Below are 25,860 nucleotides of genomic sequence, written 5' to 3' on the forward strand. Positions count from 1 at the left end.
CCCCCTCATCTATCTACAACACACTTCCGCTCTTCACTCCTCCCCAGCCTGATGGAGTCACATGTACCACCAGGTAAATATAAACCTCAGAGGAGACACTAGTAGTGGTTCTGTCCAGGAGCTGTAGTGGAGCCTCTGGGGGTTTATACAAGGAAGCCTCTGTGCTCGGTTTTCAACAGATCTTCTTCTTCGTCTTCCCGTCGCCGATACACAGAAGCAGGTAGATATGCACCTCTGACTTCTTCTTTAGTATGAAACAACTGAACTGAGCAGAATGAAGCTTAGATTTTTTGTCGGAGTTACTTTAATATAGATGAACTTTTGAGTACAAGATAATAAAACTGTTTGTTGTTTAAGATTACATGGGAATAGTAACGGCTAAAACGGTAATCCATGGTGGACGCCACCTCCCTTTACCCCTACCTTTGCCCCGAGAACCAGCGCCGGCCGACAGGACCATGTAACCAGGGTAACAGCGTAATAAATACAGTCCTGCTGGAGGAATATTTTACCCAGATATCCAATATGAGTCAGGCCTCTGCAAAAAAAAAGCACCAGATTACTTAAATGGGATGTTCTTGATGTGAAGTTAGAAGGGAAAAAGAAAGAAAAAGAGAAGCCAAGAACAGGGATGGTGTTATCAAGCATGGAGTGGGGCAGGTGTTCTCACTCCCACAGTATATCTAAGGTAAGGAGAGACTATCAGGGTCACATGACAACAACACAGAACTGACTTTTCTAACTGAAATAATTTAGTTTAAGAAATAGAGATAGAGATAGATAGATATAGGGAGAGCAAGAGATAGAGACAAATATAGAGAAAGAGATAGAGATAGAGATAGAGATAGATAGATAGATAGATAGATAGATAGATAGATAGATAGAGAGAGAGCAAGAGATAGCGATAGCGATAGCGATAGAGCAAGAGATAGCGATAGATAGAGATAGAGATAGAGACAGAGATAGAGATAGAGATAAAGCTAGAGATAGAGATAGAGCTCGGGATAGAGCTAGAGATAGAGCTAGAGATAGAGATAGCAATAGACAGAGATAGAGCTAGAGAGAGATAAAGATAAGGTTAAAGAGACAGATAGATAGAGCTAGGTATAGAGATAGATATAGAGATAGAGATAGAGACAGAGGTAGAGCTAGAGAGAGATAAAGATAAGGTTAAAGAGAAAGATAGATAGAGCTAGGCATAGAGATAGAGATAGAGATAGAGACAGAGACAGAGACAGAGATAGAGCTAGAGAGAGATAAAGATAAGGTTAAAGAGAAAGATAGATAGAGCTAGGCATAGAGCTAGAGATAGAGACAGAGACAGAGAAAGAGACAAAGATAGAGATAGATAGAGACAGAGATAGATAGAGCTAGGAATAGAGACAGAGACAAATATAGAGATATAGATAGAGATGGAGATGGCGATAGAGTTGTAAAAACTTGTTGGTTTCCTCTTTCAGGCTTCTTCTTTTTCTTCTCCTCCTTCTTATTTAAACATTCGTAACTAATTACAATAATCTACAACATTTAATGTCATATCCATGTATAAACACTATTGTATATTAGTTATAATACAGTTTAACATAATAACTGTGTATAAGGTCAGTACTGGCCCCTGGGATACAGTAACTAATTAAACCGATCGGCACAGACTTCATTTGTGTTATACTTTAATTTGGCCTTGTTAACCTCTAAATTAGCCAGAGACGACATGACGGAGCAAAGAAACAACCTGGTGAGTTTGTAGTTCCTAAAGCCAAGGTCGAGTTGTGATAAACTGTTGCAACGTCTGCGTGATGCCTCTCTTTAACATGTGACCTCCTTCGGTGCAGGATGCGTCTGATTTGTACTCTGGGTCTCACTTTGACCCTGCTGCAACTGTCATCCTCTCTGCTGCTGGGAGCGTTCAACATCAAGACGTTTGGGGACACGAAAGCCTCCGACGCCACTGTGATGAACATCATCAGCACGGTTCGAGCCTCTAGGATCAAGTATTTTCTCACATATTTTGTTCGTTTAAAAATAAACGTAACAAACGGGTGTACAGATGAGTCATTCTTATATTTTATGCACGTGATAATTGTGATGAGTGCACCACAACTTCGGATTGTGGATTTTGAGGCCCTCTTTGAACCGTCATTGTAGGAGCCAGTGTCTTTTCAGCTTCTGTTATCTCAACCAACTAATCCATTCTTCCTCTTATCCACAACTAGGCCTTAAGTGTTTTGTTCGTATGATCAGTAAACCTTTGTTAACTGTCGATGTCTGCGTGTGTTTTGCAGATCATCCAACGCTACGACATCATTCTGATCCAGGAAGTCCGAGACACCGATCTGTCCGCCACCAAAAAACTCGTGGACCTTGTCAACAAGTTAGACCGACTCAAAAGTTTAATTCAAAACTAAAACTGTGGCGAATTTTTTCCTTTTTTTTTTTTTTATGTGGAAACAAACACTCTGTTTTTCATTTGTATTTTTTCCAGAGGTCCTACTCAGTACGGGTACATCGTCAGTGAGCCTCTTGGTCGCAGCACCTACAAGGAGCAATACCTCTTCCTCTACAAGTACGTACGCCGAGGGGGCAATAATATGGATCAATGTCCAATGATCCAGGAGACAGGAATAACATTGACCGTCTTTGTGACAATTCATTGTTCTGCTGGGAAACTTTTAGACCTGACATTCATTCATGTGGATGTTACTTAGACATGTAGCACCCACCTAGACCAGACCAGGCACCCCCACCCCATTGCAATGACACTCCTTGATGGTAGCAACCATCCCCAGCAGGATGCAGCCACAAAACCAGTTTAGGAACAACTCAAAAAAACATGAAGAACAGCACAAGGTGTTGACCTGGCCTCCTCCCCTCAACTCATAGGATCCAAATGCCACCACAGGACACCCTCAGAAGGCCCATGTCCACAATCAGGCACTCACATATAAATGGTATAATGATACTCCAGTAAATCTATCAATAGCGCAGCAGTAAGAGACAAAGCTCACCTGTTAATATAAAACCTCACGACAATAAATCTAAATGAAGAAGCTTTTCTTTTAGTTTCCAACTCTGCTCCTCTTTAAGTTCTTCACTATGTTTTCCTTTCCAGGCTGGAAATGGCGTCTGTGGTTAAGAGCTACACCTACGATGACGGCTGTGAGTCGTGCGGGACCGACACCTTCAACAGAGAACCGTTTGTCGTCATGTTCTCCTCCAAATACACCGGTAAGGGTTAGGAAAGAGCCACAGGACGTCCTGGTGATGTAGATGTTCCTGTTCAGAATACCTGTGAAGGTCACGTGGTGTAGTAGGGTCACCAGTGTCCACTATAGGGGTCACTCAGATTTTTAAACTTACGTGATGAATAGCGAAGTCACTCCTCTCTCCTGTGTGTTTTCCAGCCTTGAGCACCTTCACTCTGATCCCCCAGCACACCTCTCCGAGCGTCGCTGTGGAGGAGCTGGGGGCTCTCTCTGACGTGGTGGCTGACGTCCGCGCTCGCTGGAACACCAACGTGAATAATGATTATAATTATAGTAGTAATATTAATAATCCAACCAAACCAACACTGTGAAGTGCGAATGTTTTAAGTAGAGTTTTAAAAGAGACCACAGCTGACCTGTAACTGAGAGTAGACCTCTGCCCGAGGACAGAAACAGAATAGAAAAGTCTTTATCGTCACAGACATAGTAAGACCACAGTAAATATTAAATACACCGATCAGGCATAACATTATGACATTATTATACTACTATTGTGTAGGTCTCCCTTGTGCCTCCAAAACAGTTGTGACTCATCAGAGAATGGACATGGGCCTTCTAAGGGTGTCCTGTGGTGTCTGGAAACAGAATGTTGTTAGTGGGGGACCTTTGAGGGGAGGGGCCTCTGGGGATCATCCCACAGATACTTTGAGATCTAGTGAATTTGGAGGCCAGATCAACACCTTGTGCTGTTCTTCATGTAAGTAACATCCAAGTAACATCCACACCAATGAATGCTAGGTCCAAAGGTTTCCCAGCGGAACATTGTATTGGCACAAGATGGTCAATGTTATTTACTTAACCCGTCAGTGGTCATAATGTTGTGGCTGATCGGTGTATCTGAAGGCATGTGCAGGGGGTACGGACAGATCTTAAGATTGATTCGAAAACATACCGGGAGCTAAAACCAGAGCGACGTGATCCTTTTTTCCTGGTTCTGGTCTTTAAAAATCCAAACACACATATGCTCATACAAAAGCTGGTATTTAGTTGAAGGAAATCTATTTAAAGAAAAATGTTTAGAACATCGAATGAGGTAACAAAGTGGTCGAACCATCACCCTCGTCTCTGTGCAGAACATCATGCTACTGGGCGACTTCAACGCAGGCTGTAACTACGTTCAGGGCTCTGACTGGCAGCAGATCCCCCTCTTCACCGACAAGAGCTTCTACTGGCTGATCCCCGACACGGTCGACACCACCGTGTCCACCACCTTCTGTCCTTACGACAGGTACTGGAGGAAACACACACACACACACACACACACACACCCATATATACACAGACTCTCAGTTCCACTCACCTCATGTAAAAATGTGCAGGATTGTCGTCACGGCCGACATGATGAAGGGCGTGGTGCAAGGCAGCGCTAAGGTTTACAACTTCATGACGGAAATGAAACTGAGCAGCAGTGAGGTAAAAACAAACGTTTGTTACAAACCTTTTAACACCTGTCTTCCTTTGACCATTACTGAATTCGCCAAAAATCTGTGTAGAAATCTACATCAGCACATTGTTCCATACGTTTCCTCCGTCTCTCCCAGGCATTGGACGTCAGTGACCATTTCCCTGTGGAAGTGAAGCTCGTGGCCTGAACCGTGACTCCCACAAGCCTCCGGGACCTCCAGGAACCCTTTCCAACCATGGAAATGTAAAACAGCAGACTAAAAATAAACAAATCTGCAAAATCATCGCAAAAAAGCGAGAGTCGAGTCTGTTTTTGGAGTAAACGAAAGTTGAGATGCACAAAACAAACAAGCCAACATGCAATTGTGTTGAAGAATCACACAATGGTGACGATTATCTGGGGTAATGGTTCTGAAAGGACGCAGTGCTGTTGTCGGGTTTCCACATTCTGTTCATCACAAAACAAAGTATTTCAATAATGTCAAAACTGGAGACATGCCAGTCAAGTTTTTTTGCTCTGCAAGCGCAGCGTATTGGGTTTTTCCACGTAATATGTATTTATTTTTTGTGGTGAATCAAGTTGGTAGTACTAAATGATGATCTCCTACTACAACCTTCAAGGGTTTTGGCAAGTTTGATGCTAGCCAACCGCCAGTAAAACAGAAGAACAAGACGTTTAGAGCAGACCTAAAATAAATAACTGCCAAAAATTGAGCTTGCCCAAAACCCGATGCCATTTTAAAAATGCATTGGATCAGCTTCGATAACGATCAGGACATCCCTACTCAACTTTTCTTGATCTACTTGACACTGATGGTAGTAGTAGAGTCTCACTATTATGTTTTAGTCAGGTGTTAATCTCCAGGGCTGAAAAATGAGGCCAACGCATCAAGTGCTAAAAACTGCAGTTCCTCAAATGGCCACCAGAGGCCACCAGCTGGCTGTAAAAGCTACTTAAACCCCATTGACTTCCACTCATTTTCTGTAACCGCTTGCCCTCTGGAGGGTCCAACTTTACAGCAGAAATAAATCTCTCTGAACCTTATCCAATTGTTGATCAGCTTGAAGTTCGGTGGAGTCAGACGCTGCCAAGATAGCGATGACGAGAGCCACCGCAATCCAATATAATTTTCATTTCATTTATATAGCGTCAATAGCAATACAAATTGTCTTTGACGCTTTACAACATCCGGTCTGAAACCCAGAAGCTGTGTCTGCTTCAAAGATCTTCAGGAACCCTAAGAGTGACGTATAGAAGGTTCCTCCATGTTTATACAGCACACAGTGCATTATTGTAATGTACTGAAGTGTAAGGATGTTTTTAAACTCTCTGAGATACAGCACTGCAAATGACAAGTGACAACAAAGGAGAACCATGAGACTTAAATCACACCATTTATTCAGAAATTTCAAACTGAAAAGACAGAAAAATCTAATAAATCTGCTCAAGGTAAAAGGCTTCCATTAGTTAGACATTAGTCCTGACAGTACAGTAAAAGCAGGCACTTGAAAGACCTTTCTGCAACAACAATTTCCCTTTCCCCCCCAAAGAGAAATGGTCTAACCCATAGCTAAGCAACCGTGACTAGATTCAACGTTTGGATTGGTCCGCGTTTCAGTCTCTCCTCTAAGCCTTTCTCTTTTTAAGCATCTCCAGATACATGCGCAGCGACTTCTGAATGGAGTCCTTGGTGATGAATTTGACAAAGTTTTGGATGTCGGCCTCCCTGTTGGACGTTAGCTTGTCGATGGTTGGCTTCCTCATCATGGACTTGGTGATCTGTCTGGCGTGTTCTGCAAAGTGAAGAGAGAGGTTTAGACTGGAGAGGTTGTTTTCCAGGGGCTACTTGTTCCTCTGGTTATCTTTATCTTTATGGCTAGATATTTCTGTATTACGACCAACACATACAAATCAATAAATTATAGCATAAGTAGAACCATCTGAACCATGAATTGGCTTAAAGACTGACAATGTCCGGGTCAAGATCAAGGCAGGACACCAAAGGCGGAAGAGAAAACTTTCAGCTACTATATGATGTTCCGCGTACCTGGAATAGCCAACCACTTGGTCATGGTCTGTGTGGCCGTGGTGAGGACCTGGTCTTCAGGGACCAACTGGTCCACCAGTCCGATCTTCAGGGCCTCTGAAGGGTTGTAGAGGAGTCCCAGCTGCAGGGCCATCTCTGTGGTCCGGTGGCCCACGGTGTTCAACATAGTGTCCTTAAACCTGCAGATGGCGGCAGCGATCGTTTACTGCAAAGACAACATTGGACCCTAGTGTTCCCCAAATAGTAGCTCCGAATTATCAAGTTTCCAGTAGAAACTTGATCTGATTGATTCTTTCTGGTTGGTATAACTTAGACATACTAATCATCCACAAGGGAAATTGCTTGAAAACATTTTTTTTCTGTTAAATACCTTATATGGTGAGTTCAAATGCATATGAACTGCGCCTTCGTCGTCAAGTTGTTCAAGTTATCGCGTGTTTGCCGACGTTTTCAGAAATGGTGGAAGTAAATGGTGACATTATATGACTTGATCGTATAAAGTTTTCTTCATTACTTTAAAATATGTCTGAAGAAAAGGGAGATAACAGCCTCATCCTTTCATAAGCTTGCTAGCTGTTAGCCTCGGTGGATTCTGAACATCAAGGGTTGCCCTAGCAGTGGTGTTCTTGTGACCTACGGCTGATGATGCCTATCGAACGCTGCGCATTTCACGTTGTAAGGACGAGCTCCCAAGTTCTATTTAAAGGCAGCAACAGTGTTACTAAAGTAAATTAAGAAAACTAGCTAAACACAGATATTAAAATATGTCTTTGGACACCAACGCTGAAAACATGACTTCATCTTTGTCATGCTTTGGTGGTATGTAAAACACACATACCTTATCAGATGTAAATTGAGAAGTTAGAATCTGTAATCTGAATGATGAGGGTTGAAGAAATATTGTCCAAATAAAATGCACCCAAACAGGACCACTGTCACAGGTTTTGTAAAACTCGTTTCTTACCAGAAAGGTGCAACAATGCCGAGCAGCGTCTCATTAAGGCCGATGCTGTAACGAGGGTTATCCGCCATTATCCTGTAGTCACACGTCATGGACAAGAGACATCCGCCTGCAGGACTGGAGCCCTGCAGAGGTAAAGGTGACGGAAGCTCGTCGTCTTTGGTTTCAAGTGCTTATTGATGTTCTCTGTACTGCCCTTCTGTGTGACGTGGGGACAGAGCGGAGGCATACATACGTACATTGATCGCAGCGATAGTGACCATGTTGGAGCTGTACAGCTTCAGCCACATCTCCTGTACGGCTTTCCAGAACTCCCCGCAGCTCTCAGGACTCTTTCCGTACATTTCCAAGATGTCCAGCCCGGCTGAGAACACTTTGGGCTGGCTCTGGATTGAAGAAACGCATTCAAGAGTAAATTATCACTCGAGTGGAAATCTGAACAGACCTATGAGGGTTTTAATACAACAAGGTTACACCGTACCGAGGTGATGATCAGGCCTCGGCAGCTCTTATCCATCTCCAGCTTCTCCAAGCTGATGCAGACGTCGGTGAGGAAATCTAAACTGAGGCTGTTGACAGGAGGATTCTGCATGCGCATCACTGCTACGCCTACAGAAAGACAGAAAAGGCAATCTCTAAGCTGAACACAGTAGTAAAAACCAAAAACCAGCAGAAAAAAATACATTTACAGCCTGGTACAAAAAAATGGGTTTGGTCTCTAACTTATATCAAGGCTTAAACCTTTGCATAATTGAACATCTGCTCATTTTTAAAGAGACACAGATCGATCGGTAGCTGTCTGCCTAGACGTATACATATTATTGTCATGGTTTCAACACAAATAATGTCTGAATCCTGAAATTCTAAGTAATGGAACTCAGAGATTTAATGAGTATTGGCCCATTTATATCCTCTTAGCCATCATGTCTTGTTATAACTGAAAAGCCGTCGTGAGGATGGTGATTGTGGGACAACACTCACCTGTACTTTGGTCAAAATCCACTTTGATCTTAGACGAGGTGGAGTTGTTCCTCCGCTGCGCAACCAGGACGGGAGACATGCACACTCTGCCATGACTGCTGCAGGACGACAGCTGGGAAAGAAGGCCTGAAAGACAACGTGAGGACACGCGTGGATAAGGACGACACATATGCTCATTCGGACAGGACATCGGCTGTGTAGGCAGCTCGTGTTCATGAGGCTAGAAGAATGCGGGCTTATTTAGACACTGTGTTAATATCAATCTTGAATAATCCGATCTCAAGGTTCCAGCTAGGCACCGGGTCAGGTTGGCCCACAGTGGTGGTGCGCTTGGTTACAGCGGCTCAGGACTAACCCTCCATCCGACCATGTAATTTCATTGTATAATGACAAATAAAGCACTTTACCTTTATCTAAAAAGGGAAAAAAGCAGAGAAAGTGATGCCTGTTCATTAGCAGCCTTTTAAAAATGGTTTGTCCTTCTCCAGGAATTAAGAATTACCAAGATGAGGCAACATAAAAAACCACATCGTCATGTTTAGGTAAAGTTGTCTTCATGTTACTGTTTGTGTGCGAAACAGCATGCGGAGTTTAATTAGTGTTTCCTTAATAATGATTTGTGTCTTTATCTACCTTTACTAGCATATATTTTTCTTTATCTACTGCAAACAGCGCAGCAGTGACATTACTGTGGTTATGAAAGATTTCAAGGTTCATTCATAATCTGACCTTTGAGCGGGTTTCTAAAATTGGGGGAAGATATAATAATAAAAAAATAAGAATGAATAACTTGCGGGTTGCTTTTAGGGAGCTAAAGAAACTTTACAGCTTGTTCCAAAATAGGCATCATTTCCCAACGTCATGACACCCACAGCACCAGGTAATATAATTGTGTGTGTTGATGGTGCAGGAAAAAGAACAACTACTCCTGCCATACTGTGGCATATATTAGTAATGCCTCAAATTAAAATTCAGAATTAATGTGCAGGTTTGCAGATTTCATAAAATCTTATGAAACAGAAAACCGTGTCCACCAAAATATGGATAAACGTGATTTTTCCAGTTTGACAGAAGCGTTTAAAGCTTTATTATATGAAATTAATTATCTCTAAATTAACATATTAAGTTGTGTTAATGTGTACAATTATAACTGCATAGGCTGACACAAACTTAAACGATAGGTAGGCATATATACTAAATATTTATCGATAAGAAAACCAATAAAAAAGTATATTTTGTGCGTCAGTGTCCTGCGACCTTTGCTCCAGTTTCTGTAGCTCACAGCTAACACAGCTAACAGCCGGAGAGCAAGTGTTATTTTTAAGAAATCAAGGCAACAACAACGATGCAAACAATTACAACTGTCTCCACAATATCTCATAAAGTGACAAAGTCAAACCTGAAAAGGCGGACTTGCTCCTCAATGCAGCTCTCAAAGCCATTTTCAAACGCTCGGAGAAGCTGCAAGCTCTTCTTCTTCTTCTTCGTTTGTTTTGTTTTATTCGGGTCTGGTTCTTCTTCGCTGGATTTTATCGAGTTTGTCCGCATCGGCGCCATCTTGTGTGCGGTTGGCGATTAGCTTTAAAGAGATGTGGCCATATAAACAAGTTTCCCGCGTATATTTGCCACTAAAACAAGGGCACAGTCATGGGTGCAGATCCCGGGGGGGATGGGGGGGACATGTCCCCCCCAATTTGTGAAAAACATGAATTGTCCCCCCCAATAAAAATTATTCAAAATTGAACAAATGTATTTTCAGACTTCACATTCTTCACATTTTAGATTCACATCTAAAAAGAAATGATTGGTATGGTGCCATGGTATGAGTTGCATACCGACAAAAAACAAAAATCACTTTTGTGTCCCCCCCAATCCTGACATCGGATCTACACCCCTGGGCACAGTTAATAATAAATCAATATCAGTTCAAGTGTATACTATATTTTGGATTTTATAATTGCTTTATCTTGTTGTGAGCCTTTTAATATGGTCAACTGGAGTTGTTTTATTGATGTGCTCTCCTCAAAGGAACCAGACTCCATTGATAAAAACTTATGAGTGTGATTTCATTGTCCTTTTAGCAACATAGCTAACATAATAAGCTAATTAAGAGTTTTATCATTAGCAAGTTTTTTTTTTTTTCACTAAGATATCTTTCAAAACTTGAAATAATAAAAATTGCTGGCGTACAAAATCACATAATGTAGGCCTACTGTAGCTCGTACAGTACATGCAGCAAATGACACCATCATGATACTTATAGGTGATGCACGATACATACATGGCAGACGGTAAATAAAAAACATGTACTGAAGTAAAGCAGTTGTTTAAGCTATAGGTGAGTGAATAACATATAAATTCAGTTTATACGTAGGTGAATTAATCAATGCTCATCCTAATATGGTACATGAAAAGAACATTGACTTTTGTCAGTTGTCTTTTATAAATAATTAAGTGCATCTTTCATATTACCTGTTGCTAGCTACACCACTTTTAGCAACAGAGCAAGCTACGCTAATTAAGAGTTTCATTGTTAGCAAGTTGTTGTTTATTTTTACTCGGAGAACTTTCGAAACTTGAAATGATGTAGGTACGCTTTTGATGTACAAGCTGGCATAATGTAACCTTTTCAGTAAAATGGTCTAGGAGGTGCCAGCGAGGAATAAACCAATCAGAAGGAGCTATGGTGACAGGCTAGCACATGCCAGGCTAGTTTAGCTCGCTAGCTACAGCAGCCATGTAAATATGCCTTCAAATAGGGGTTGTTGAGTCCCTCAATGGAAATTTTCAGAAAGTTACAAGTTCGGAAATTCAGAAATATTAGCCTCGGTGGCTTTAAACTCCATTTGAATAAAACCCGGTGGATGGTGGTTGCGACATGAGAAGTTATACAAAATTCTTCGTAACATCAACCATAAGTTGTGAGAACACTGCTGCTAGGCAACTGTAGGCATCTAGAAACTACAGAGGCTAGCAGTTTAGCAAGCTAACAACCAGGTCTCCACAATTAATCATCTCTTTACTTTTTATTTGAAACCAAATTTGAAAACAGGATATAAGAATCTGTTTCATTTTTGTACACCTGTAAGCAAGCGGAAAAAGTCATTGGTGTATTGGTGAATTTAAAGAAGCATGAAGTAAAAACAGATAGAACGGTAAGAGATGTGTGAGAGAGAGGTGAGTAAGAAGAGAGAGAGAGAGAGAGAGCGAGACGAAGGGGGGAGCAAGTCACAGCTAAAGATCAAGAACCTGCAGCAGAGATACAACAGAAACCGAGGCGCTTCGAAGACAGCGACTATTATTACTTTAAGGTAAAGTAACATGTATTTTGTGTGTGTAATTGTTTTAGCTTTAAACACAGTAACAGTAAACAGTATAAGCTCTTAATTTAATGTTGCAAAATGTATAATTGATTAGTTTCTTCTATTTATATTAAGGTTTGCAATGACTTAAAGCAGAAGGACTCGATATAAATTAAGTTTAATCTTAAATAAACAGACATGTTGATGCTGAATACATGTAGTCACAACTGTGCAATGTGAAGTGGACACTGTGTAATTTTTGCATGAGCTATTGTTTTTTTCTTGACCGGGCAGCTCTTGTCTGAGCTGGTCATTCCCTTCAGTGTCAGCCGCGATTGAGCGCCATAGGAAATCCATCAGTGTGCGTCACCTCTGCGCCCCGTAACAAGGGGGGACGCGCTGCTCTCCTCTGCTGCCGGACCCCATCCCGAGTCTTCATGGATCCGGTGGAGCTGGGAGACATGGGCAGTGGCTGCGACGAGACAAACTGCGGCCTCGCGTCAGGCTTCATGGAGGGCTGCTCTGACCCGGACTGCAGCTGGGACGAACCCATATTTGGACTGAATGAATTAGGTGGGTAGATAATAATAATTCACAGAAATGGAAATTTGAAGCTGCTCAAGTTTTGTGAAAAATGGAAACTCCATGGATTAAAAAACTTTTGACTGATGGAGACATTCAATCAGCAATGAGTAATGTGCTTATTCTTCTTGCAGAGAGTTAGATAGCAAAATTGATGCAACTTTAATATCTGAACACGCATATGTTGCATTCACGTCATGAATGAAGTGAGTTAATGATGCAAAACTTTAGTCAAGATGGCGTCTGCCACGCTTCATGTGTGGATGCTTCTAATTTATCACTGGAAACTATTCAACTATCTAACTTATTACGACCAAGCCGCTGGTCGTCTGTCGGAAAGCTGCTATGGTTTTGGTGTTGCCGCTAGCCGGACCCCTGTCTGGCTGATTCTTTCAGTGTACACCTTTGAAATAAATAAAAACAGGTTCTGATAAAAATGCGTAACTGTTTTTTTTTTTTTTTTTCTCTAGTGTGCGTGACGGTGATTTACATTCCACTGATGCTGTTTGGCCTCCTGGGAAATATACTAACGATCCTGGTGGTCTGGCTGCGTCCACACATGAGAAGCTCTACCTACCTGTACCTGAGCAGCATGGCTGTTAGTGATCTGCTCATACTCCTGCTGCTGCCTCTGGATCTGTACAAGGTACATGCATGGTGTGGCAATGAGATCATGATACTAATGTTTAGCTCAAGGTACAGTCACAGATATTGCAGATCACTAATTCAAACGAGGAAGCAGGAATAACGGCGATGCTTCCTGTTGCGAATAGCGGCGTTCGCTTAGTAGTGGTTTAAACAAGTTATTGTTGCCTTCCCCTCGGGTGGAATCCCTGCCTCTAGATTAAGTTTTGTTGAATTCAAGGTTGTGTTCCACCCAGAGCGATCTTAAATCATCCTATCATTGCACAATGGCAATATCTGTAAGTGTGGGTAAATAAAAAACAATATTTCATGGTTAAGACTTAGTTTGAAATCTGTTATTCTTTATTTCTCAGGTGTTATTCAGTGTGACTCACATGTTAATCCCATCAACATCGTCTTCAGACGTACCCGGGAGACTGATCTTAGAGAATAGATTGAGAATAGATTGAGCCAGCATTTTAGGTATTAGTGGGTTTAGTGTTGTAAGAATAAACAAGAAAAAACTGTGTCAGTGATGATAGTTCTTCATATCGAGTAGGTTAGCATGAAGGGTCATAAGCAGACAAAGTCCTGCATAGCAGCTTAATTGAAACTAATAATTGAAGACTAAGCACATTGGTTGGGTCAGGACCAAAGATCAGAAACATGCAACTCCACAGATGAGAAACATACAACTCAGCAGATAAGAAACACGCAATTCCAAAGATCAGAGGCATGCAGCTCCACATACGAAAAACAGGCAACTCTGCAGATGAGAAACATGCAGCTCTGCAAATGAGAAACATGCAACTCCACAGATGAGAAACACGCAACTCCAAAGATCAGGGACATGCAGCTCTACATACGAGAAACAAGCATCTCCACAGACCAGAAACATGCAACTCTGCAGATGAGAAACTCGCAACTCCAAAGATCAGAGACATGCAGCTCTACATATGAGAAACAGGCAACTCTGCAGATGACATGCAATTTTATAAATGAGAAGTATGCATCTCCACAGATGAGAAACATGCAACTCCACAGATGAGAAACATGTAACTCCCCAGACCAGAAACATGCAACTCTGCAGGTGATAAGCACACAGATCCACAGATGAGAAACACGCAGTTTCAAAGATTAGAGACATGCAGCTTCATATACGAGAAACAGGCAACTCTGCAGATGAGAAACAGGCATCTCCACAAATGAGAAACATCAACTCCAAGATGAAAGACATGCGATTTCATAGATGAGAAGTATGCATCTCCATAGATGAGAAACACATAATTCCACAGATCAGAAAAATGCAACTCCGCAAATCAAAGGCATGCAGCTCCACATACAAGAAACAGACATCTCCACAGATGAGAAACACATAACAAATTATCCGAAGGGTTTATTTATTTGACAAAATCCAAAGGTTGTCATATCAACAAAAATAGTGAAAAGACATTAGTTCTGCACCTGTTCCACTTTGACCATGTCTTCACTTAAATAAATACTGAAAATGTCATCAGATGTGATTGTTCTGTTTCTCCCAGCTCTGGAGGCCCAGACCCTGGCCTTTGGGGGACCTAGCCTGTAAGCTGACCATGTTCCTCTCGGAGTGCTGCACCTTCTGCACCATCCTGCACATTACCTTCCTCTCCTTGGAGAGGTACGTGGCTGTCTGCTGGCCAATCACAGCCAAGACACTGGTCACACGGCGCAGAACCCGGACTGTCATTGGCTGCCTCTGGCTGGGTGCGGCCATCAGCGCCGCTCCAGTGTTGGCCATGGTCGGAGTGGAGGAGGTTGGGGGAGAGGAGCTCAGTCAATGGAGGGAGGATGGAGGGTTTACCGGTGGGGAAAGAGAACAGGGTGGATTTATGATGGGTGGAGGAGAAAGCGGAAGAGGACACGTGGACTCGATGGATGGAGAGTTAGAGGGAATACAGTGGGGAGAAAAAGAGGCAAACAGATTGGGTGAACGAGTTGAGGAGTTGAAATGGTTCGATGACAAAGAGGAGAGCAAACCAGAAGATGTAAAAGAAAGGAAACAAGGAGAAGGAGGTGAAATTGAAAAACAAGCAGATGTGGAAGGAGGAAATCTGGAATTTGAGGAAGAGCAGCAAAATAATAAGAAGGAAGATGAGGGACGAGGAAGTGACATCGACGGGAGAGAGTGCCGGTGTACGCACTACGCCGTCACGTCCGGCCTGTTGTCGGCCATGATGATCCTCTCCAACTTGTACTTTCTGGTGCCCCTCTGCGTCCTGGGACTGGTGTACAGCCTGATTGGACGGACGCTGTGGCTCCGCCCGAAAAACAGCCGCAGAGACCAGAGTCACCGACACACTGTTAAAATGCTCGGTGAGGAAAAACGCGCATCAACACACTCTTAGGTCCTTACCTCAGAAGCTTCCTAGACAGACACTCTGGTTCCATGTGGCAACAAATGTCGCCTGAAAAACCTAATTCCAAAATATAACAATGTCACAATGGTCTATTGATGATAAAATACCATACCAGACTGTATATAAATATGGATGATGCATCCCCATTTTCTCCTAATAGCCAAAGTGAAGCCAAAGATCTGAGGGTATACTGGGCTCCATTTTGACGCCATTTGGAGCCACAGTTTGTGCATTCATGTTTGGAAGTATGGCTGCGAAATCAGACTCGCTGCTCGGATGTTGGCGTCCTCGCTGTTGTTTGTACGGCTGAATTTATTTTAATTTTTGCAAATTTAAGCTTCCCAAACATTAAAAGAATTATCGAAAAACGCCAAAGAAAGGCAACTAGACTCGTACAGCTTCTTGAAGACGCTTCGGCACTCATCCACGTAGCTTCTTGGAAGCAATTGAAGAATCCACTTGGATGAAACGTCTTCAAGTAACCTTACAAGCCTTTCTTTAGCGTTTTTGATTGATAGCTCCCTACTCTGCAAGGTGATTTGTTTTTGGTGGCTAAAATATATTTAGTTGTTTGCTCCAGCATCCACAGTAGTTCATAACTTCCATGCCGATACTCCTATCTGCTATCTACTGTAGGAGGTTGGCTATGATTATCTCATAGTCTCCACTTCTAAAAACACCCAACAATCACGTGTCCTTTAACCACCCTCAGGTATTAATGTCTCTCTTCTTTCTGTCTCTCGACCTCCTCCAGGAGTGATAGTCTTGGCGTTTGTCCTGTGCTGGCTTCCTTTTCACGTTGGTCGGACGATATTCTCTCTTTCTCTGGGCACCGGCACTGACAGCCAGGAAACATATGTGGACAATTACTCACACCTAGACATGGACACGCTCTCTGACCTCAATAATGACAGCACAAATATTAATAATCACAATCTGGGTGCAGACAACAAAAGCACGAATCACCAGTCTCACGACGACACAAACGCAACGGCACGCAATATGCCAAATAAGACTAGCATAAACGACACACCTGGTCAAACAACGCCCATCGACCTGTACAACGACGACGCACACGGTGACTTCAACAACACACTCTCGCACCCTGACACACACTTGTACTTTTTATACTACCTGTCTCAGTATTTCAACCTGGTGTCCTCCGTCCTCTTCTACCTCAGCGCCGCCATCAATCCTTTAATGTACAACCTGATGTCGGCCAGATACAGACACGCCGTGCACAGCCTCGTACACAAACACACTCACACACAGGCTTACCGCCTGCGCACGCTCACGACACGACACTCCACCACTACTTTGTAAGGACGAGCAGTGTATGCACATAAATGGATGCACACGACGCATGCAAAAAAACCTGCAAAATTAAAGGGGAATTACAGTTTTTTTACAACCTGGACCTTATTTCTGGCATAAAATACGATTGTTTACTCACCCATATAACTTTGGTTTCATTTGGAGTCGTTCAGACGATATTTAGATCCAGTGGAGCTCCAGTGAGGTAACTCCGGACTCAACGGGGAATAGCACTAGCATATCATAACAAAATATTAGTGAAATGAACAAGTTTCGTGGCCGATAATGCGTTATTTAGAGGCTGTGTTTCGGTGCCCCATTCACTCCCACTATATGGATATACGCAGCGCTATGCTGGATCTAAATATCGTCCTAATGACTCCAAATGACACCAAAGTTAGGTCCAGGTTGTAAAAAACAGCAATTCCCCTTTAATGTCTTTTTAATTACACTGTAAAAAAGGGCGTATGTTACCAACATTACTGATATAAAGATCTTAAAACAATATGAATTATTAGTTGACTACTGTGGCATTGACTTCATTTGTGGTTTTGAGGCACAGCAGCAATTTTGATTTGCCATAGCATTAATAATGGCTGTATTCCACTTGAGTGGCCACAATGCTAAGCTATTAAGCCATTAGTGTTGTTCATTCTGAAATAAGCAGCAAACGGCAGGGCAGAAAAAGGAAGTCAACGCGAAGTGCCAAAAACCGCAGTTCCTCTAATGGCCACTGGAGGTTGGCTCCAAATGTGAGTCAATCCCCATTGACTTCCATGTTAAAATCCTCGATTCTGCAGCAGAAATAACCACGTTTACCACCTGGTACTTGGTCTTTATGGTTAATCTTTCCATTAACGACTTGAATTTTTACGTAATTCATCCATTTAAATCATATCAAGGCTTTGAGTGGTTGCCAAGCGTCTACCTATTCGGCCAGTTTTAAATTAGCTGGGAGTTGGGCGGAGCCAAGATGGCGGCGCCCAGAGACATCACACTGAACTTCAAAACAACTTTTTAGCTCAAGTCACAAAGGGTTCTTTCTTTATTTACAGCTAAAGGTTAAAACTCTTGCATACTGGCATTACTTACACTTATATAACACTTTTTATGTCATTATTATATGTTTCTATTATTATTATGCACTATATGTACCATATAACTTATTAGGTTAAGTCCAGTAACAACGCAAACATAAGTTGTTAACACTGCTTCTATCAGTTATGACTTAACATTGCTGTTGTTGCCCTTATTTTTACTGAAGACAACACTTGACTCTGTTTTCACGCTTTCATTTAATACGTCATTGTTGTTAAAATGCCAATTATAGCTGCTTCACATAAAGCACATGGGATGTGATATGAAAACCTTTGGACCCGATCGGTCAAGTTATGTGATTTATCAGTTTTGTAGCTGTATAATTAATAAATAAATGTAAATATTCGTCATAACACGCAATGTAATGAGGCTTTAGCAGTGAGCTGTCCAACCCTTAGCTGGACACTTGACCAGAACGACACCATTATTAATGTTAACAGATTATTTTCCTTTTTTTCCAAAGTCAAAAACATTTTATTCTGTATATTATATATTATATATTATATATTTTAGCAGCGCTTCCATGCCAACACATCTTGAGGCATTTTATGTGTATGTAAATACAGTTTAATTACAGTAAAGTCGGCCTGCTGAGAACAGACGCACACAGACACACACAAACTGAACAGGGCTGTCATTCTGACTGATGTGGTTTCATACAGGCTGATGTGTTTTGATGTCATTTATATTACATTACGTGTACGGACATGCCAGATCCTGATACAAAGGACTTCTTTTATTGTTTAGTATTGTTTCTACTATTCCCATCTATCACCAATCTATTATATTGTTTCTGTTTTTCTTTCTTTCGAGGGAGCTTTCAAGGTTTTTATGGTAATTCTATCTGAAATGTTAAAGGGGCAAACCAATAAAGGTAAGGTGTTTATTTTATCTTAATTCAACCAATTCGGTAGGTGTTATCTCCTTTAGCGAGGTGGTGTTTTCTTCCACATCCTCTCAGCAGGAGACACCTCGAGTCTGGTGGACAGACTGGTCTTCGGCTGAGGAACAATTGATTCAATTTGTTCCATTTCTGTTCTGAGACCAGGTCCTTTCTATAAAAGCCACGTATGTAATAAGCAGATAAATCTAGACACTGAACTGTTCCTGTTCATTTAGTTTTATTTGTCTATTGGCTTTATCAACTGTGTAATAATATAAAATGTTGGCTTACAAAGGGTTTCCCATTGGCTCGTGTCTTCTGTTAAAAACTGCACACAAACATACCGATGTTATATTGTCCTAAAAATTCAAAGGAGCTTCTCCGTCATCAAATATAATGACATAATGATTTATTTAAAACCATGTCAGGCGCTACTACTGGAGGATGCAGGATGTCATTTGCATTTTATTCTGTAGTTCAGCATTTAATCTAGAGCTAGAAGGTGTCATCTTAACATTGACTCGCTCGTACCGGTCTGCTCCACGGTTGGAGGACAGCCCAGTGAGGCGTGAGAGCTGCTGCGAAGGAGAAAGGATGTAACAGGAGCTCTCCGCCAGCAGATGCTGCTGTTGTCCAAAGATCTAAAAGGTGCAGGTGAACTAGTCAGCCAGCAAACACAGATTTTAAGGCACCGGTGCCAGTGGATTACCTGGCAGCAAGAAGAGGTTAATGAAAGTGAAGTTTGCAGGTCTGAAAGCAAAAATACTGACTTTACATCTCTGTGGATTTACGTGAAGGTGAAAGTCAAGGCTTCTTCCTCTCTCCAACGTTATTCAGCCTCCACACTAATTCCGACACTTCCAAGGACTTTAAGAAGCCACCCAGTGTTATAATGTCTCTGAATTTCAATGCACTCTAACGTGACAGTCCTGCTCTGAATCCTCCTTCATGACTGTTATAATGTTCGGTTTATACCATTTGAGGTGCTAATTCACCTCTGTGATCATTTTGGAGGATGTAGTTTGCGGTGCTGCAGCTCGTAACCATCAACAGGGAGTGTGTAGAGGGGGTTCACACCTATAAGTACCTGGGTCTACGGCTGGATCACAAACTGGACTGGTCGGCTAACATAGACTCTGTGAACAAAATAGGTCAGAGCCGTCTCTATTTCCTCAAGAGGCTAAAGTTGTTTAATGTCTGCTGGACATGTTCTACCAGACTATCGTTGCCAGCGACTTCTTCTACGCTGTGGTATGCTGTGGAGGCAGCACTAAGAAGAAGAAGGACACCTCGTGCTAGACTTGTAGTCAAGACCGCCTAAACCGAGACCAAGACACTACCAAGACCAGAGAGTATCAAGACCAAGACCAAGACAGACCAAGTCAAGACCAAGACTAGTTCAGCTCGAGACCGAGACCAAAAAAAAAACTATTTTGCATGAGTTGTAGAACCTAAGCACCATGCTGGGTTCAGCTGCTTAGTATAAATATGAGATTGTATTATCTCAACTACAGGGACAATAATACAGAGACAGTGCATGTCTTGTGTGTGAACTCACTATAAATGTTTTCATCAATTGGCTAAAAATCAAATATGTGTAGCAATTGCATGATATATGCAATTGCTATTTCTACACTATTTGAGGATTGACTCTTGAGTGCTGTTAAGGACTGACATGACTATAGTCCTAAAGTCATCTAACAAAATAACAAGCCTCCAACACCACGCTGCACCTCAAAAAAAGTCTAATGAATTGGAAATATGTTACTGATTTAAATTTGTACATGAAACGTTAATTCTAAATATTAAAGACACACAATTATCAACTTGAAATTATTATTATAGTAGCCAAATTACACTGTATAATATCAGCATGACTGAAATGGCATAGGCCTAATGCTTAATCAATCACAACGATATGCAAATATTATTCAAAGGCCAATGATGCCATATATTTATTCAAACAAGGCCATTATAAGCAGAATACTGTAATTAAATACACAGACACACACACCAAACCTGACGACTGACGAATTCGCCGACATTTTGCGTGAGAGGACGAGCGCCAACGCCTTCTGTGTCACAAAATGCATGTGATTGGTCCTTGAAGGGGGCGTATAATGATAATAAAACAAAAATTAAAAAAAACTGTGCCTGCCTGGATATTATAGGTTACAAATCCCTTCGAGACCGCTCGGCCAGTCCGAGACATTGCGAGACCGAGACCAAAGACTGCCGAGGCCGTGACAAGACCAAGACCACGAAAAAGTGGTCTCGAGACCAAGACCAGTCTCGAGAACTACAAGTCTACCTCGTGCCTGGACAAACTGAACAAACTCCGGTCCATCATGAACAATGTCCAACACCCTCTACACAACACCATATTCCTGCTCCACGGACAAGCTGAGGAGGTCATTTGTCCCTCAGGACATACGACTATACAACGCTTCCCTGTGAGGAAACAACTGGACTCTGGTCCTATCTATCTATCTACTAAACATTAAAAAAGGCGTATCTGTTATTTAGACTAAAACGTGGTTGTCGGAACAATAGAAACGTGTAGTTCAACAGTTCTACAAACCACGGCCTTCAAAATGAAAACACAGTTGAATCAGCAGCTCTCTCAGTTATTTTAAAGACATGCTGATTATCGCAACCTTCATGAAGATAGGATTTAGTTCAAGACTGTTATATTATATTGGAGTGCATCGTTTTTCAATCAAGTATACCTGAGTGTGGACACATCATTAGTCTCAGTTTTCGTTCATGTTTTACATATTCTGTGTAGTCTTAGTCCATTTCTGTGTTAAATAATAATACATGAAGTCTTCTTTGGATAGATAGATAGATAGATAGATAGATAGATAGATACTTTATTTATCCCGTGGGAAATTTAATATCTAGTAGCTTTGTCACATAGAAACAGTTGAAGATATGAAAGATATTTAAGTTATATAATAACACGCACACACGCTGTCCATCGTCATATAGTGTATAAACAGTAAGTGACTCACTTGGTCATTAGGTCAACAACTGTTCTCATGCAGCTGAGCAAATATCAACTTCGTATATGCAAAAGCGAAACGCAGACAAATGAGAAAATAAACGCTAATGGCCCGTCAGCTTGCTGCATGCTACATGTACAGCAAATAGTACAAACAGTATAGGTGTGCTCTGTGTTCTGTTTATACGTACAGAGTTGAGATCACATCTTGATCTTGCGTCTACATTTAAGAAATTAAAGCTGCAGCAACGTAATAATGGAATTGTTCCAACTCCACAAAGCTTTTCATCCTCTTTTAGCGCTTTTGTTTTTGCTTAGTTTTTGGAATCTACACTCCGCTCCAGCCACAACAGCGAAAGCACTTCAGCTTCTGAGCAATTATCATCTAAGGAATAATATACTTAGAGGGAAACACACAAGCCGGAGCCAAACCAAGACGTAATATAGAACTTGTCAGGTGTCCAGAAGCCTAAATGAAACCCGAGGCGCTCCACTAATGCTCCTACAACACGCCAGTAAATTCTGCTGTAACCGACAATATTTGTTCACACATCCACCACCCACTGCTCCCATTAGCTCTGGTACTAGAGATTACTAACATGCGATGAGTTTTTAAATGAGCAATAAAAAGTCCATAGCTTCTGCTTCCTTCCACCGGAACATTTAAATCATTTAAAGGCCACTTTGTTTTTGTTTTTAACGCTGCTGACATGCGTGTGGGGACGTGTGCGTCTGTGCAACGCGTGATGTTTGCACAACACATTGTATTCACGTTGTACTTCCCATCACCTCCTCATCACTTACTCACCTCTCCTCTCTTCAGTGTTGATTCAGCTGTGTACATTTTAAATTTGGCCGATAATTCTCAAATAGATTTCACTTCCGTCCCACTCCAGAAGTCGTTGAATGAATGTGACCTGGTAAATAAAATCAATCAGATAATGTTGAGGTCATTTTTAAACGTATGAATAGTAGTAAAAATGACAACGTGCACATGGTTGATATGTATCTAGAACCAGCCACCATTTATATTATGTTAGCTTACCTTATGTTAGCTTACCTTATGTTAGCTTACCTTAAGTTAGCTTAGTTTAAGTCCATTTCCAAATTTATCAGTAGTAGCAGAAATGACAGAGTGATCTTAAACAGTCAGTAAGCGCTTGCTGACCTGAAAACACTACAGTGTAAATAGATAGCTTGTACAAGTCACCATTTGTATTAAGTTAGCTTAGCTTAAGTTAGCTTAGCTTGTTAGCTTAGCTTAAGTTCGTTTTCAAATGTATCAGTGCTAGTAATAATGACGGTGTCCAGAGCGCTGTTTGCCAAATAGTCAATATGTAGTTGGAACCAGTTGCCATTTGTATAGAGTAAGCTTAGTTTAAGCTAGCTTAGCTAAAGTCCATTTTCAAAACTCTCAGTAGTAGTAATAATGATAGTGTCTAGAGCGATGTTCACCAAACAGTCAGTAAGCTGGTAAATGTGTAGCTGGAACCAGTCGCCATTTGTTAGCTTGGTTTAAGTTAGCTTAGCTTAAGTCCATTTCCAAATTTATCAGTAGTAGCAGAAATGACAGAGTGATCTTAAACAGTCAGTAAGCGCTTGCTGACCTGAAAACACTACAGTGTAAATAGATAGCTTGTACAAGTCACCATTTGTATTAAGTTAGCTTAGCTTAAGTTAGCTTAGCTTGTTAGCTTAGCTTAAGTTCATTTTCAAATGTATCAGTGCTAGTAATAATGACGGTGTCTAGAGCGATGTTCACCAAAGCTTGTGTTGAACCGAAAACCGAACATGGTAAATATGTAGCTCACAGGTGTCAAACTGATCCATGAAAGGGCCGCTGTGGCTGCAGGTTTTCATTCCAACCATGCAGCAGCACACCTGACTTGGTTCAATCAATCAACTGAACTGCCTTCACGCAGTCATTTCAGGTGTCCTCTTGCTTGATTCGAACAAAAACTTGCCAGCCACACCCACTGCATGGTTGGAATGGTTGGAATGAAAACCTGCAGCCGCAGCCCTTTCACGGATCAGTTTGACACCCCTGATGTAGCTGGAACCAGTCGCCATTTGTACAGAGTTAGCTTTGTTTAAGGTAGCTTAGCTTAAGTCCATTTTCAAATACATCAGTTATAATGACAGCGTGGAGAGTGATGTTAACCAAACAGTCAACAGTATGCACACGTTGAACTGAAAACCCTGCAGTGTATCCATTTATCAGTATTAATTTTGCTTTGCTGAAATTAGCTTTGCTGAAGTTAGCTTAGCTGACGCTAGCTTAGCCGAAGCACTGAAAACGAGGTAGGGCAGCCTGAATGTTGACATTTTCTTGACATTCTTTTGGTATAGATTAATCACACAAAAATTGCTGTGGATATAATTTAAAAAAAAATATTAAAAAATGTCGGATGTACTCTGGGCTACTGTTTCCATCCTTACTTTAAAGTTAGCTAACCCGCTTCCACAAGGTGGCGGCAAGCTAGCCCGTTAACCGTTAGCGCTGACGGCTTTTGGATGCCAACAGTTGCTTAGCAGCAGTGTTCCTACAATTTAACTACAAACAACTGCATTAAATCTGCAATAATCTCCATGAACCAGATTTATTTTTACACTACCTTTATGTGAAACTTTATGGCTTCATTTCCGTTTTACCACACATGGTTGTGTTATGTTTATTCACACATGAAAGAGCAGTGCCTATCCAGCCGTCATTTGTTTTTTATTAGTTGACATTTATTACTTAAAACTTTATTAGCTGAAGACCAGAAAACAGCCCATCTTATCTATCACGTGTAATTATGTTTGCATCATGTCTACGTGCTGTATATATGAAATTATCTTCATGCTTCTGGTTTCCTCCCCTCCTTTCCTTTCCTTTCCCAACCTTTCTGTTTGTTTCTGTTTGTCTGCTCGGCCAGTACGTTGCACACACACACACAAAAAGAACAACAAAGACAAACCAGAAAGCTTCTGGAGAAAAGTTTGGAAAGTGATGGAAAGCCAAAGGGAAGTTACTCAGTGAGACATGTCACGGCCTGGGGATGTGTGGCTTTGTTAACAACACAACGGATGTTGAAATGCAGAAGTGTGCAGACACATCCATTCATGCATTAAGACGATGACCCCAGAGCACACGACTCGTCAACCAAAGCTTTTATCAGTGACATGAATGACACATTCCTTTCAACGATGGCCCTCGAACTCTTCAACGCCACAAACGCCAACACAAAGCTGCTTTTAACAGCATGTCCTTCGACTCGATCTGAAGCATTTACTAAAAAAATTGCAAATAAATTTGAAAGAAATGTCGCAAGAATCCGACAAACCAGCCAAATTCTCAATGTACACACAAACAAACGTGATCTCAAACGGACATGCCAAGACAAATGTCAAATGTTCGCTGTTTGCTGGTGTCACGCCCTTGGTGTGTGTCTGTTTTCGTGTCTCTCTTAATCTCTGATTGGCTGAAGTCAAGGGGGTAACCCGAACACTAAAATACAGAAATATTTTCAATCAGCATAACTCAGGGGAGGTAGGGTGGTTTTGTAAGTTTTTCTAGCTTCCTATTCCCCAAGCTAATAGTGGCTAATAGTAGCTTCCCCAAGCTAATAGATATCAGTTTGGTCCATCTGTACCTAAAAACTCTATAAAACGTCCAAATATTTATTTAATGTTTGGCAGCGTAGAAGTTAATCATCGTGCAGATCATTTAAAGCGTAAAGCTCCATGAAGTTGTAAAGAAAAATGTCTGTAATTAGAGGTTAATTTTCCCTCTGCCTGCCTTCTTCAGAAACGACGCTCTAAATCGAACTGAGGGCAATTAGCAAAAACAAAGCAACATTTGTTTGGTGGAAGTGATTCCAAGTCATGATATAACGGGGAAATTAGCAACATGTATCTTCTCTTCTGACACGAATCCAGGTCCACATCTTAACGTATTTTTTTTATTTATTTATTTTTTTAGTGGACTTAAGCTGCAGTGGCTGCATTTCCCAAGCCG

General features: G+C 41.5%; 3 protein-coding genes across 3 annotated transcripts; 2 read left to right on the forward strand and 1 right to left on the reverse strand.

Moving 5' to 3' along the window:
- Positions 1 to 1,833: 1,833 nt before the first annotated feature.
- Positions 1,834 to 4,855, forward strand: dnase1 (deoxyribonuclease I; the record flags this gene model as incomplete). The annotated part of the gene is made up of 8 exons (XM_084570803.1): positions 1,834 to 1,971; positions 2,283 to 2,371; positions 2,483 to 2,563; positions 3,110 to 3,225; positions 3,402 to 3,514; positions 4,337 to 4,491; positions 4,583 to 4,676; positions 4,805 to 4,855. 8 exons carry the CDS (start codon positions 1,834 to 1,836, stop codon positions 4,853 to 4,855), a joined length of 837 nt encoding a protein of 278 aa, XP_084426929.1.
- A 1,183-nt stretch (positions 4,856 to 6,038) lies between these two features.
- eci1 (enoyl-CoA delta isomerase 1) lies at positions 6,039 to 10,177 on the reverse strand. Its single transcript, XM_084570359.1, has 7 exons — positions 10,057 to 10,177; positions 8,658 to 8,783; positions 8,158 to 8,285; positions 7,916 to 8,062; positions 7,680 to 7,801; positions 6,716 to 6,894; positions 6,039 to 6,461 (listed from the first exon to the last, which is right to left on the reverse strand). The coding sequence occupies exons 1-7, from the start codon at positions 10,097 to 10,099 to the stop codon at positions 6,295 to 6,297; spliced, it is 912 nt and encodes a 303-aa protein (XP_084426485.1). The 5' UTR covers positions 10,100 to 10,177; the 3' UTR covers positions 6,039 to 6,294.
- Positions 10,178 to 12,396: 2,219 nt separating this feature from the next.
- Positions 12,397 to 16,884, forward strand: LOC311506727 (growth hormone secretagogue receptor type 1-like; the record flags this gene model as incomplete). Its single annotated transcript, XM_084570804.1, has 5 exons — positions 12,397 to 12,532; positions 13,012 to 13,187; positions 14,707 to 15,517; positions 16,316 to 16,419; positions 16,693 to 16,884. The coding sequence occupies 5 exons, from the start codon at positions 12,397 to 12,399 to the stop codon at positions 16,882 to 16,884; spliced, it is 1,419 nt and encodes a 472-aa protein (XP_084426930.1).
- Between the last annotated feature and the right edge of the window lie 8,976 nt (positions 16,885 to 25,860).

Source organism: Chelon labrosus (assembly GCF_963514085.1).
Source record: "Chelon labrosus genome assembly, chromosome: 21".
In the NCBI taxonomy this organism is placed as follows: domain Eukaryota; kingdom Metazoa; phylum Chordata; class Actinopteri; order Mugiliformes; family Mugilidae; genus Chelon; species Chelon labrosus.

Excerpts from the sequence above, each read along its gene's own strand:
- eci1 (XM_084570359.1), bottom strand. The coding sequence starts at position 10,099 with ATGGCTTTGAGAGCTGCATTGAGGAGCAAGTCCGCCTTTTCAG. Across the intron at positions 8,784-10,056 it reads GAGCAAGTCCGCCTTTTCAG|GCCTTCTTTCCCAGCTGTCG; the intron begins GTTTGACTTTGT and ends GTTGTCTTTCAG. Across the intron at positions 6,895-7,679 it reads GGCATTGTTGCACCTTTCTG|GTTTAAGGACACTATGTTGA; the intron begins GTAAGAAACGAG and ends CGCCATCTGCAG.